The sequence below is a fragment of the Sebastes umbrosus genome, chromosome 9 (assembly GCF_015220745.1).
Source record: "Sebastes umbrosus isolate fSebUmb1 chromosome 9, fSebUmb1.pri, whole genome shotgun sequence".
NCBI classification, from domain to species: domain Eukaryota; kingdom Metazoa; phylum Chordata; class Actinopteri; order Perciformes; family Sebastidae; genus Sebastes; species Sebastes umbrosus.
This window is the reverse complement of record NC_051277.1, coordinates 31,869,578-31,882,878: the sequence shown is the minus strand read 5'-3', so window position 1 is coordinate 31,882,878 and position 13,301 is coordinate 31,869,578. Positions and strand designations below refer to the sequence as shown.

The window sequence follows — 13,301 nt, the reverse complement described above, 5'->3', positions numbered from 1 at the left end:
GTTCTGTTTTCACCCAGTAGAGTGTACCATGGGACCAGTAATCTATTTCATGCTCCCATGCTCCAGACTGGAGTCCAGTTGGAGCCAGATACATAGAAAGGATGATAGAAGGCTACTGTAGCTTATCTGAATAAGATTATTTCACAGTTATTAAGCAGTGAATATGTTCATAATGCTCTATGATCTAGCTCTCAAAAGACACAAAGGTACACAATTCTTTTTGTTATTTTTCCAGGCATGGGCAATGCAGAGCCTGGCAAATTCACATTAAGATAATGTATTGTATTTTTTTAAATATTTTTTGTGATGTACTATTTAGTTTTGTAGCGTGAATTAAAAGCCAAATTAATTCTATGTGGAAATCACCTTTGTGGTTCTTTCCAGCAGAGTTCCCCACCTCACGTTACCAAATGACTGTTGACCGTTTCAGAGTAGGCTACTAATAACTTCACATTCTACAACATTATCACGCTAATGTTCAGTTTCATAGCTGTTGTTCATTGTTGACTACATTACTACACCACCTATGGAATTTATCAGTCCTGTGACATTACACAGTCAAGAAATCAATCTGCCAACGTGGTATTGATCAGATCATACTGAGGGGCCGTCAGCTTTTCAATTTAGTCTGGAGGGAGATTCGGTATCAGTGAAGTCAGTGCATTTTATGAGGAGGCCAGAGGCACAGGGGTCAGAGGTCATCACTCCTCAACCCCCCAAGCATTTTTTTTTTCTTTTTTCAAAAAGTTGAGCAGTCAAATTCTCAATTTTGATGCATTTATAGATGAAAAGTCAAGTCAATAATCATGGTCAATGATAAATAAGTATGGTTGATCAGCATGTTTGCCAACCTTCAGACATCATAGTCTAATATGATGATTAATCAGCCTGAGTTCACTTAAAAAACTGAAATCACTAACTTACTGTATTCTGTTTGGTGGTTTATGATGCTTTTCAATCATTTCTAGCCTATTTGGTAGTATATGTAATTTAGTTTATTTGTTTGACATCATGATAATGCTGATTTTTCAACCAGCGATTATGACATTAATGCCAGCTAGACAGAATAAAGCTCTGTCAGTCATGACAATAGAACTGTACTGAAGGTATTTTACCTTTACTCTGGTGACTCTCTTTACAGCCATCTGAAGACAGCAGGTATCTGTTAAATCTGCAGTATCTGGAGTGACGATGTCACTGCTGAATTGCAATTATATTTTGTTCAACCAGACCAATAGTCAGACTGTTGTAAAATAACCACAGAACGCCTCCGTGCTTATGTGCCCATCAAACATGTCATTATGATTAGTTATTCTACACAGTTTTGTTCTGCACATCAACAGGCGTGTTGGAGACGGGCACACGTATGTATATAACAAAAATGTGGACGTTTCAGGGGAGATAGAGTGATAGTCCATGAGCCAGGGGGTTGGTCGGGGCCACTTTGGAGGGACCAAGTCTCATGGTGATTTTTTTAAAGGTCCTATGTCCGTAGTGTTAGAAAATATTATATATATATCCTGACCCTAATGCAGGGTCACAAACTAGATTCAACGTGGCCCTCACCAAAACCAGGGTCAGGATAGAAATGACATTTGGAATAATTAAGGCAAGCTTTGCTTGCCTGCGTGGCCTCAAAGTGGCCCCCGATCGAGCGTGTTGGATCGTCACAGCCTGTGTTGTACTACACAATATCGCCAGTATCAGGAAGGAGAGAGCCCCTCCAGTACACGAACAACCCCCTGATGTTGTGGACCCCATCACCCTTGACCACCCTACTGGCAGAACTGTGAGACAGGCCATCACACAGACATTTTTTTCATGAACTAATAAAACAGGCCTTTTTTCTTTGAATTTTGAAGTCTTTATTTTTTATCTTCGGTTCTCCCGTTCCTGGAAAAAAGGGAAATACATTTGTTTAATTGTTTCCCCTGCCTGGAAATAAATTGTTACTGAATTACCGTCTTTTCGTGCTCTAATTTCTCCACCTCCAGTTTTGCTTTGTTTATTAGGATGTGTTTGTGATGTATTTCTAATTGTTTTATTTCTATATCCAGTTCCAGTGTCCTTTTGTATAGGGCCCTCACATTGTCTGCTCCGACCTGAAACACAAAGCACATAACATGAGTTGCTTTAACATTTAAGCTGTCCCTTTGCAATGTCCACTTAAAGAAAGGTGCACATGTCGCATCGACTACAAATACTTAAAAATAAGGCTACTTCATTACCACTTGTGACCGTCTTTGCCTAGATGTGGAGGCCACAGGCTCAGGGAGAGGAGGATTCCCCTCTTCCTGCTAAATTATCAAAGCAATGGATTCATTTTAAGATAGAGAGCATTTATTAGTCCCATGTGCAGACCACCACCATTTGCAGGTAATTTAAGATAAATCTATTGAACTTTATTTAAGCCATCTGTGGTGAGTGTCCACACTTGTGTTAAGATGGGCAAACTGAAAACTGCATAAAAGTGGTAACAGAAGACTAAAGTGTACCCAAAAGCTCTCTCAGAGCACACTGACAGTGTCTCATCATCTAGGGCCTCCACCTGACAAAATAAAACAAGTAAATTGACTATTTAATCCATGATCAGGACACACAGATGACATGCCAGCCAGTGTATACCACAGGCTGCTTTTACTGTTACCTCTGTATGAGACAGTGTGTAGGTAGGTGGTGGCAGCAACACCAGCGTCTCCCCATCAACTGATTTAAATGATGTAAAAGGTGTAAAAGACAGACCTTCCTTCTCTCTCTGACTATAACTGTATCCTTAATAAAAGTTAACAGGAGAAATAACAGATCATGAAAAGAAAAACCTTTCTAATAAAAGTAGAAAGATGTTTAGGTCCGTTCATCAGGTGTTATAAAGCTCCCTCAGCCGCGGTGTGTGAAGGAGAGATACTGCAGGTCCTTCTGCTGCTGCAACACCTACAACTGACACTGATTTTAACTAGATGGTGAATCAGATGACAACTAAAATATAAAATGTTTAATCTGTGATCTGTCTTCACTCCAGTATGAAACTCCAGTGATGATGAGAGGTAAAGTTATCAGATCAGTCTGGTCGGCAGCAGCGTCCAATCAGTAACTGATATCCAATACGGGGGCGTGTCGGTCGGTAAAGACTTCCGTGAAGGATGCTCTATGGATGTATTAAAGATGTATTAAAGATGTATTAGGGCTGCTCTCGAGTGTCCCAGGAGGTAAATGCCGAACCTGAACCATCTCACTAGAGTTTCTCCAAATTCCTGGTTCCCTTCTAGACACGACTCAATACCAGCTGAGAGCAGACACTGAACCCTGTCGCTCTCCGTAGGACCGACATTTAAACTACCCCGCGAGGGATAGATACTTTTTTTTTTTTTTTTTTTTACACATTTTCAGTGCAAATACTTATTTTAAGTAAACTGCTCCGTGCTACATCGCCATAAAATTAGGACTAAACCCTTGTTATTTCATCCACATAACCTCTCATTTTAAGATGTAACCTTTTCGTCAAAATAAATGGAACGACCTCCCCCCCTGTGTGTATATCAGGAATGGTACAGTCCGGAACTTGAACCATTGTGCGGGAAGCTGTTGAAGCAGTTGAAGCTGTTTATCATGGATGTGTTCTGCTGACGGAGTGTTTATAAAACCAACGTGTTACTTCACTAAACTACAGTGGCTCCAAATGAGGTGAGAGTTATCAATTATGAGTTATGTAATTGCAACGTTACACATTACAAATTCATATTTATTCATATTAGTAACGTTATACAGTTGCTCTACAGACCGGCGGCCTGTTGTGCTGCTGGTTTCCATGGAGCTGGTTTCAGCCTGTAGGTGAAGTTAAACAAGCTGAAGTACAACCTCCAGGGTTAGCTAGCTAACTCGTGCTGTTCGTAACGCAACCACCAGTCAATAACTTTACTGTCATTTGGAAAAAGGTGTGTGGAAGGACAGCGGTCATACTGGATAAATAAAAACATAAGGGCTTTGTTTGTTGTGTGGTGATATCAGCATACCAAATGGTAGAAGAACTAAGTGTTAACTACTTACAAATGCACGCGGTCACATTTATAAGACAATCAGCTGAGCAGTGAATGTGCTACAGTACTGAATGAATACATCTGGTTTGAGGTTAGCCACATAACAGCTAGATAACAGGATGAGGTTTGTGGTCAGCATCAAACACTGGCCTGGAGCTGATGGGACTCAGTGTCACTTCAGCAGGAGGATGCTCAACGACTCAGGAACCAGTCCTTTGGTTGGTAGGTGTCACCAGATGGTGGCGATGGCACACATATTGAGAATAATGATGATAATAATGATGGTGATAATGAAGTTGTCCTGTTTTCTTTGTTTCCACAGTGCCAAAAAGGGCAGAGGAGCCAGAGAGCTCACGGTGCCACAACTTGAGATGAGACAAGTGAGTTGGTCAATGGTCACTGGAGCATTTGCACTACTGATTTGATAAAAATTGAAGTGCACTATGATTTAATGGAAATTTGTATTGACAATTTATTTTTGAAAGGGATGAAAATGATTTATTCCCTTGTCAACTGTGTTTTTCTTCTCTCTGTAAAAACAACGAGGAGGGGATTTCCATGCTATGGAGGACAGAACCTGCCAAAATCAAAAATATATGAATAAATAAATGACTCAATAAATAAATAGATATGTCATTAAACTTTGTGAAAATAATATTAAAAATAAATGTAGCCATTGCTTCTGTATTCATTTATCTTTGTATTAATCCCCTTATTTATTTACTCTTCTATTTAATTTTCCCTTTTATTTATTTATTTGTATTAATCTTTAAATTTATTTATATATTTGATGTAAAAACAAATTAATGAAAAGAATACATAAATAAATAAGTTTGGGGAAATAAATAAGGGTTGAAATGCAAAGGGGAAATCCTGCAGAAATTGTATACATACATTTAAAAAAATAAATGCATAAATAAATCAACTTAAAAATAAATAAAATGGAAAATAAACAGAAAAGTAAATAAATAAGGGAATTAACACAAAGATAAATCAATAAATTCAATAAAACGAATTAAAACAGAAATATCAATGCATGTCACATTTTATTTTTTAATTAATGGCTGCATTTATTTAAATATTCTTTGCTACATTTAATGACATATTTATTTATTGAGTAATTTCTTTATTTATTACTTTAGTTTTTATTTTGCCAGGTTCCGTCCTTCATACCATGCAACATGTTGATGTGTTATTACACCTTGCTGTATAAAGCTAGCTTGATCGACTGTATATTATGGAATTTGATTTTTTTTTTCTCTGTGTTCAAATCCAGAAAGGTTCATCTAATGATAATGCGGATTCTCCCAACCTGTCTGCTATAGAGAGAGCTAGCTTCCTGGAGGGACTGCAGCAGAATTATGGTGAGTCCTTCACACTGTACAGCTCATAATTATCCATATCGGTGTCATTATTTCTCCATAAGTCTTTAAAAAGCAATGAACCATTTGAATTTAACACCTTGAAAATAATGGATTTTTGAAACAAACATAGCAATCCAATATAGTTGCTAAACTATATGTTATAAATGGAGGAAAGAGCTATTATTCATCCTAAATTAAGTTAATGGACTACCTTGACACTATTAAAAGTGGATCAATAATGTATTGTGTTTGATATTGTTTGTTCTACTCCTAATATTGTGTTACAGTTCTGACAAAATAAGTACAATTATTTTACAGCAGCACTTGTTCAAACAGTTTTCTTCATGTTTGCCTCTGTTTCTTCCTACATTTTCTTCAATTTCTTCTCAGTTTATTTAGATCACCTTGTTTCCAGAGTCTAATGTTAAACCACCAGTTTTGTGCTGACCAGAGATCTCTTCTGTTGTCTAGGTAACCCTCTGCACAGCACCGCCATGGAGGAAGATTTAGGCATCTTAGAGGAGGAAGGGATGAACGGAGGAAAGGCCGGGAGAAAGGAGATTCCTCAGACGACGAAGACTACTGTTAAACAGCGTGGAGCTGCTGCGAAGAGCAAGCAGACAGAGAGCGATGGAGAGAATGAGGAGGAAGAGGAGAAGAAAAAGGACAAACAGATGAACAGAGGAAAAGCTGAAAGAAAGGAGATTCCTCAGACGACGAAGACTATTGTTAAACAGCGTGGAGCTGCTGCGAATAGCAAGCAGACAGAGAGCGATGGAGAGAATGAGGAGGAAGAGGAGAAGAAAAAGGACAAACAGATGAACGGAGGAAAAGCTGAGAGAAAGGCGATTCCTCAGACGACGAAGACTACTGTTAAACAGGGTGGAGCTGCCGCGAAGAGGAAGGTGACAGAGAGGGATGGACAGAATGAGGAGGAAGAGGAGAACAAAAAGAGGAGCAGGAGAAGTGCTGGAGGGACGTCTGCAGCAGGGTGAGGTCACATAGCGCTGCACGCACATCCGAAAGGTTTTTACAGGTGCTGGATCGACACAAGGCAAAAAATCAGAAAACAGGATCCGCACACTGCATAGGTAGTTCCCGACAATTTTAACGAAGCAACGTTTCAATCTAACAGAGATCTTCGTCAGGCATTGTCAAGTCAGCATCACAAAGCAGAACAGGCTGTATGTGGACACAGACACATCACCACTCAGGTGCTTGTGATCTGCTTGACTGGAAGTCAATCAGGTCACACAGCTGGACCAATCATGGGAGGCAGAACACTCCTCTAGAAGACAACATTGAAAGTATCAAGTCATTGTTGCACAAGCACTAATCTATCACATCACAGGTTAACTTCGAACATTATAAGTTACAAATCTTCAAAGATATTTATTGTTTAAAAACATTATACAGAAAAATAGATGTATTTGGATATGGTTGCATGGCCTTGCACTTGTCTATCATGTTTGTTAATATCCTGTATTCCCATCAAATGATTTATTTGTCTCTGTGTCCCAACAAGGCTGGTGAAAAATCAGCAGATGAAGAAAGGCAAAAAGAGCAAGAGTGGATCGGGAAGTGGAATGTCCAGTGACCCTGAGCCACACGTAAGAAATGATAAATGTCTCCAGTAACAAGCATAGTGTCTATAGTATACCACAGTTGTGCTAATGTCATAGGAACCTGTTGTATGACTCGTTAAAGGTCCCATATCGTGCTCATTTTCAGGTTCATACTTGTATTTTGTGTTTCTACTAGAACATGTTTACATGCTGTTATGTTTGAAAAAAACTTTATTTTTCTCACCCTCTGTCTGAAACGCTCTGTTTTAGTGCATTTCAACTGAATTGCATTGCTAGGCAACAGCTTGGGTCCATGTTTTACTTCCTGTCAGCTGATGTTATTTACATACACTGCAACAGGAAATAAACTGGGACACGTTTAGAATGTTTATGTTTAAAACCGTGTAATGATCTATATATTGTATATTTGTGACATCACAAATGGACAGAAATCCTAACGGCTTGTTTCAAACGCACAATTTCTGAATACGGGCTGTGTGTATTTCTCCGTATATTGAGCGTTTTGATAGTTTAACAGTATTTATAAATTACTTAAACCTTCTTTATTATATAAAAGACATGACAATCTCACTTTTTACAATATGGGACCTTTAAGTGGAGACTGTACATACTGTATACTGAGACAACGTTATGCTATGTTTTTTCTTCCAGGGGAAATCTGACTGTGGCACCGCCCAGCAGAAACGCAAGAAAGTCCTGTCCTCGGAGGAGGAGGGGGATGAAGACCAGAGCTGGGTATGGACTAAGTTCTGCAGATTGTTGTAGCTAGGAACCCAGCATCCACAGGAATGTGGACTACATTGTGACTTTTCCTTTTCTTTGTGTCATTTATTCAGTGCCCAAGTCCAAAGAAGGCCAAATTGTACAGTTTGGGCGGAACCAGAAAGTCTTCGTCTGATAAGTTTGAATCTAGAAAGTCTTCATCAGGTAAGGGGAAAGAGCACAAGAGGCTAAGCTGCAAAGTCAAACACCTTCAAAGTTGATTCTCAAGTGTTATGTTTCAACTCTGTTTAAAGGAATAGTTTCGCATTTTGGAAAATATGCTTATGTGTTTTATTGCTGAGGGTTATACCCTTCTCCCACAAAACTTAGCCAAATATGCAGGTTTTTTAAACGTGGGAAAACCCGCTAAAAATAAGCGATGGACTCCTTCCCCATTGCCAGTATGCCTTGCTGGTGCACTGGCCTTCCTGTTTTTTTTTCCTGCTGTGTCACGTTCGACTTCAGGACTTCTGGTGGCGTCGAGGAGAGCATATTAATTTACGTTTTGTACGTTAATAAATTATAATAATGGTCCAAATCGCTGTTAATTTTATTTATTAAATATTCATCTCCTTGAGCCAGGAGACGGTTAGCTTAGCTTAGCATGAAGACCTTTGGACAGAGCCAGGCTAGCCGTTTCCCCTGCTTCCAGTCTTCATGCTAAGCTAAGCTAGCACTCATCGAAGTCTCAGCAAGAAAGCAATTCCTTTAAAGGTAAAGTCCTGACTTGTTGGTTGTATGTGGGTGTAGTCATAGCTTCTTAGCATAAACTGGACTTTTGAGGTTGTTTTGTTTTTACTATACCATTATTATACAGTACAGTAGCAGTACAGTTCACTGATGCCTCATATCATCTGAAGTGCAGCTGAAGCATTATAAATGTAAAAATGAATCTAAAGCCCCGTTTCCACCGCAGGAACTTTACCCCGGAGCTAAGAACCTTTTGAGGAACTCATTGTGTTTTTATGGGTCCTTTTTACCCCCAAAAGGGCCCTGGTTGGGGGGGGTTAGTACTTTCTGAAAGTACCGAGGGTTTCAGGGTGGAGTTTGCAGGGATGACTCTTGCTGATTGGTAAAACACACACAGCGCTGCAACTCGTGTACTGCTTCAACAAGGAAGTACTCCAGTATCAATTTAGGACAATTTTAGGACAAGGGGAGAACTTTTGTCTTTGTTTGATAGCATTGAAAGTAAAGTTGGGCTCCCCTGTCGGCTTCTCGACTCATAAAAAAAAGACAGAGAGAGATCGCGAGAGCGAGTAGTAACGTTAGTAGAGGAAGGCAACGTGATGGTGCCGTGAATGAGAGAAAGAAAAGTTATTTTCTCATTGTTTCACGGCGGTTACATTCTATAGCACAAATAAATAACCATCAAACACTCAACAGATGATTTACTGTGGAGACAGACGCTCTTAGTTTAATTTTCCTCCTCTGCATGTCATTCATTACATCCAACGTACATCAGTAAATATACGCAGCAGTAAATATTGTTAGGTTTATTTTTTTCCAATGTGTTTTTTAGATGAAAGAGGCGGCCACACTGAACTGCAGGCTGCAGAGTGTGTTTACGGCTGTGACCACCAGCAGCCCTCGTCTCATGTCATGTTGCTTTTTCATACATTAGAGGACTAATTTGCCTAATCTTCGCAGTGGGCTGAAGGAACCTTTTAGTTCCTTGAAATGTAGTTCCAGCTTCCAAAAAAGGTCAAAGAAATGTTTTTTACTACATCTTCATGAAAACCACATAAATTCTTCCATGTGAAGGCAGTGCATCTGCAGAACCAGAGAAGGCAGACACCGATAAGCAGAGGAGGAAGAGACGAGGTGGTGTGGGAGGAACACAGTTAGAGGTGGTGCTGGATGCCTTCCTAGAGTTCTGTGACCAGTACAGGTAAACTAAGATATTCCAACAAGTATTCTGTAATCTAACCCCTTTATATCATGTCCCCACAGAAAAACTACTTCCATTCACAATTTTAATATTTGTTTGCAAATATTGCAGTTGGAGATGGTTAATATTCTTTTTGTTTGTTTTTCAGGGAGTCTGTGGAGTCTAACGTAGTCAAACAGTCCATCGATTCTTTCTCCTCCAATGTGGAAGAACAACTCATGGAAAAGGTCAGACTTTCCAAATTCTATTTACGTTGTGATACCGAGGAGTTGAAGCAAAAGAGCGACTGCACACTAGTTTTCAAGATGTTTCCGGTTGACAGCTGGAGGTTTGGACTTACTTTTGTACACCAGAAAAAAAAATAACTCAATTTATCAGGATATAATATATATCTAATCTAATCTATAATATATACAGTATCTAGATTATAGAATCTAGAAGACAATTACAACCACATTACTAAACTGTTAAAGCATTGTGTTGTTCACATAAGAAACTGTGAAACAGCTGTAACACAGGAAGACAGTGCTCTACTTTTTCAGAGTTTTTGAATCCTCATTACCTTGAGACTAATGTGCATAAACTCCAGCGAGGTGTTATTGATCTAAAGTGCTGATTGGGATTTGACTGATCATCTATAACCACCTTTTCATGCCAAAAATGTTACACAGAAAGTATAGTGAAGTGTTTTCCTCCAAAATAAGCCCCTAAGTCATCAGTGTGGTATGCATCAAGTCAACAATAAATGTGATCATGCATACTATAACATATCCATCAAAACAGGAGTGAACGATACGTATTAATATCAGAATTATAATCAAACACATGTATATTCTCCGGTGTTTTGTCTCTTCCAGATCTCTTCCTCCAAGGAGCTCAAAGTTCTGAAAAGGGAAAACGGCAAGGTAACTATGGCAACCAGATTTTAGCCATTGTAGTGGCGTGGCTCTAGGGATGGCAGTGTTGGTCGGTACCTGCTAAACATCAGCTTGTTAGCATCGTCATTGTGAACACGTTAGCATGCTGGTGTTTGCTCCGAGCACCACTGTACAGCCTCACAGAGCCGCCAGCATGGCTGTAGACTCTTAAGGCCCAGACACACCAACCCGACATCAGAGAACTAGCAACGATGAAAACCGACTGTTGTGTCGCCTCACGTCATCTTTGTCTTGGCAAAAAAGTTGCACTCGAACACATCGCAAAGACGACAGCCAGCGGCCAGCTACCACGTACGACCTGCGCCTGCGGGGGATGAAATAACTCTCCACACCAGCAGGCGGCGGTAGTCTGTATTCGTCTTCCAAAGAAGGGAAACCTGAAGACCGAGGACTGCGGATATACAGTACAAGACGTTGTTATGATACGTACATGAAACAAAGCGGCGTTTGCCGACCATTTTCACACCACTCTCACTCACCACTTAGTTTCATTCCAGATGGCCATGTCGTTGTGTGAAATATCTGTGTATTGGAACGATCAGATGAGATGAAGATGAAAAATGAGAAGAGCCTTCTGTGCACCCTCTTGACTTTACTCGTTGGCTTGCCTTCCTCACCTCCGTTTCTCCTCTCGTACACTGATTTCTGAGTGATTTCTCTCACCGACGGGCTCCGCCGCTGATTCAACATGCTGAATCAGCCCAAAAAACTAGAGCCGACGATGTGGGACACACCGCAAAAACTAGGCCGATGGACGCTCACCGACGGCCCCAACCTGTCGACTTGGTGTGTCAAGGCCCTTAGTCTTGTTACATGATAATACTCTGGTCTCGATGGCAGCCTGTACTTACTGTACTCTCTGTTTCTGTCTGTGTGGATCAGGTGGGTTCTTTGATCCATAAAAAGACACAGAGACTATTGGATGCCAAACATGAGCTGATGAGGTGAGAGGCAGTTCAGATGCACGAACACACCAGTTTTCATTTCAACAGACTCAGATTACTGTAAGGTTTTACTGTCTATAAACTAAAAGTAAACCCTTTTAACCCTCTGAGACTGTAGGAGCTAGAGTAAAGGTCCAGGCATCATAGAAAACTAGAAAACCTAAGGAATCCATTGGTAACATGTCATGCTAGCTTGTTGGGAAGGAGGATAAATAACGCTCCAAAGTTATTAAAGGTTATTTAAGGAAACACTGGCATGGGCATTTTCAAAGGGGTCCGTTGACCTCTGACCTCCAGATATGTGAATGAAAATGGGTTCTATGGGTACCCACGAGTCTCCCCTTAACAGACATGCCCACTTTATGATAATCACATGCAGTTTTTTGAATGCAGTATAAATGTGTTTTTTTTGCTTATTATAAAATGGTGTATTTGAATATTTCTGCATACTGGGGTCCTTAAACAGTCTATGAATGACATAAACTGGGTATCACTGTAAATCTGAGACTCTTGTGGATCCAATGAGCCCAACTGTATTCATGTGTGATGATGTTAGTCCCCATAGTAGCTATTTCATTGTGTTGCATTCAGAGGATGGATGGATCAGACTAGAGACCTAGAGCATTCAGAGGATGGATGGCTTTCCTAGGTACATTGACAATAAGGGGGTGTCTGAGCAGTTTAAAAAACAGAAGTGCTAGACATAATAGAGCATGGGAATGGCCATCACATGCTTCTATCATAATGTTTTAAACCCGTATACACTTTTAGAGTTTATTTTAAATAATTAATGAATTCATGTTTATTTCTGATTTATGACTAGAACAATTTGACACACACAGTGCTGAGCTGCATCTCAAATTAATCTCCAGGTTCTCAGCTTTCAGATGATGTACACCACTTCTATGTGACATTTACTGTTGACCTGCTATATCCCCCTAAAGACCCCCTGGACCCCCCTAAAAAAAGACAAAAACTGGTCTACTGTGGGTCTCAGAGGGTTAAAAGAATTAGTCATTAAAACATCTATGGCATTGCCAGTTAGATGCATAATTAACACATAAATGGTATTTTCAGTGTTAAAAACAATCATTATTGACCTACCTTCCCTTAAAAAGTCAAACTTCCTGTAAAGGTTGTTCACGTCCAACTACTCATATTGACCTTTTATACGGTGTGTGATTGGTCAGGGCAGAGAGGCAGGTGTGGACGCTGCAGAAGGAGAAAGCTGAACTTAAAGTCCGATTGGCTGATCTGAGACGAGGCCAAGCCTTTCTGCACGACATCAGAGAGCTCAACAGACAATACCTGGACTACCGACACAAACACCCCAAAGAGAAAGAGACGGTATTCTCACACACTCACACACTCACACACACACACACACACACACACACACACACACACACACTGATGTTGTGAATATTTACTTTAGAAATAATGGAAACAATTACCTGAATAATTCTGTCTGGTTATTTGTGTGTATTGGCCACAGGTACAACTTTGGCAATACAAACTACCTTTACCTTTATCTGATACTCTCATAGTGACATACTCCCTACTTTCCTCTCCTCCTCCCTTCCAGTATGGGGCGCCCAGCCTGCCTGCTCTGCTATTGGAGACCAAGCATATGCAGGCAGCAGAGCATCAGAGAGGAATCAATAACCCACTCAAAAGAAGACTGAAGAAGAACAAGACTCGGAAATAATGCCCCCCCCCCCCCCCCCCCCCCCCCCCCCCCCCCCCACACACACACACACACACACACACACACACACACAC

The 13,301-nt window shown here is 40.3% G+C and overlaps 2 protein-coding genes across 4 annotated transcripts in view; both read left to right on the top strand.

Annotated features, from left to right (window-relative positions):
• Positions 1 to 13,301, top strand: part of LOC119494087 (caspase-3-like) — a 39,603-nt gene that overhangs the window by 2,199 nt on the left and 24,103 nt on the right. The gene's annotated exons all lie outside the window — the stretch shown is intronic.
• Positions 3,546 to 13,234, top strand: cenpu (centromere protein U). Of its 3 annotated transcripts, none has more exons than XM_037779689.1 (13): positions 3,546 to 3,681; positions 4,357 to 4,414; positions 5,311 to 5,398; positions 5,870 to 6,389; positions 6,924 to 7,008; positions 7,636 to 7,719; positions 7,821 to 7,911; positions 9,511 to 9,637; positions 9,786 to 9,864; positions 10,495 to 10,542; positions 11,458 to 11,519; positions 12,710 to 12,866; positions 13,105 to 13,234. In XM_037779689.1, exons 1-13 carry the CDS (start codon positions 3,611 to 3,613, stop codon positions 13,225 to 13,227), a joined length of 1,593 nt encoding a protein of 530 aa, XP_037635617.1. In that variant the 5' UTR covers positions 3,546 to 3,610; the 3' UTR covers positions 13,228 to 13,234. The 3 variants fall into 3 exon arrangements, with proteins under 3 accessions (XP_037635617.1, XP_037635618.1, XP_037635616.1); XM_037779690.1 differs by having other exon boundaries at positions 3,554 to 3,681; positions 5,360 to 5,398; XM_037779688.1 differs by lacking the exon at positions 3,546 to 3,681 and adding an exon at positions 4,179 to 4,273.

Coding starts and splice junctions, on each gene's coding strand:
- cenpu (XM_037779688.1), top strand. CDS start 4,194: ATGGGACTCAGTGTCACTTCAGCAGGAGGATGCTCAACGACTCAGGAA. Junction 5,399..5,869: donor GGGACTGCAGCAGAATTATG/GTGAGTCCTTCA, acceptor TCTGTTGTCTAG/GTAACCCTCTGCACAGCACC. Junction 9,865..10,494: donor AAGAACAACTCATGGAAAAG/GTCAGACTTTCC, acceptor TGTCTCTTCCAG/ATCTCTTCCTCCAAGGAGCT.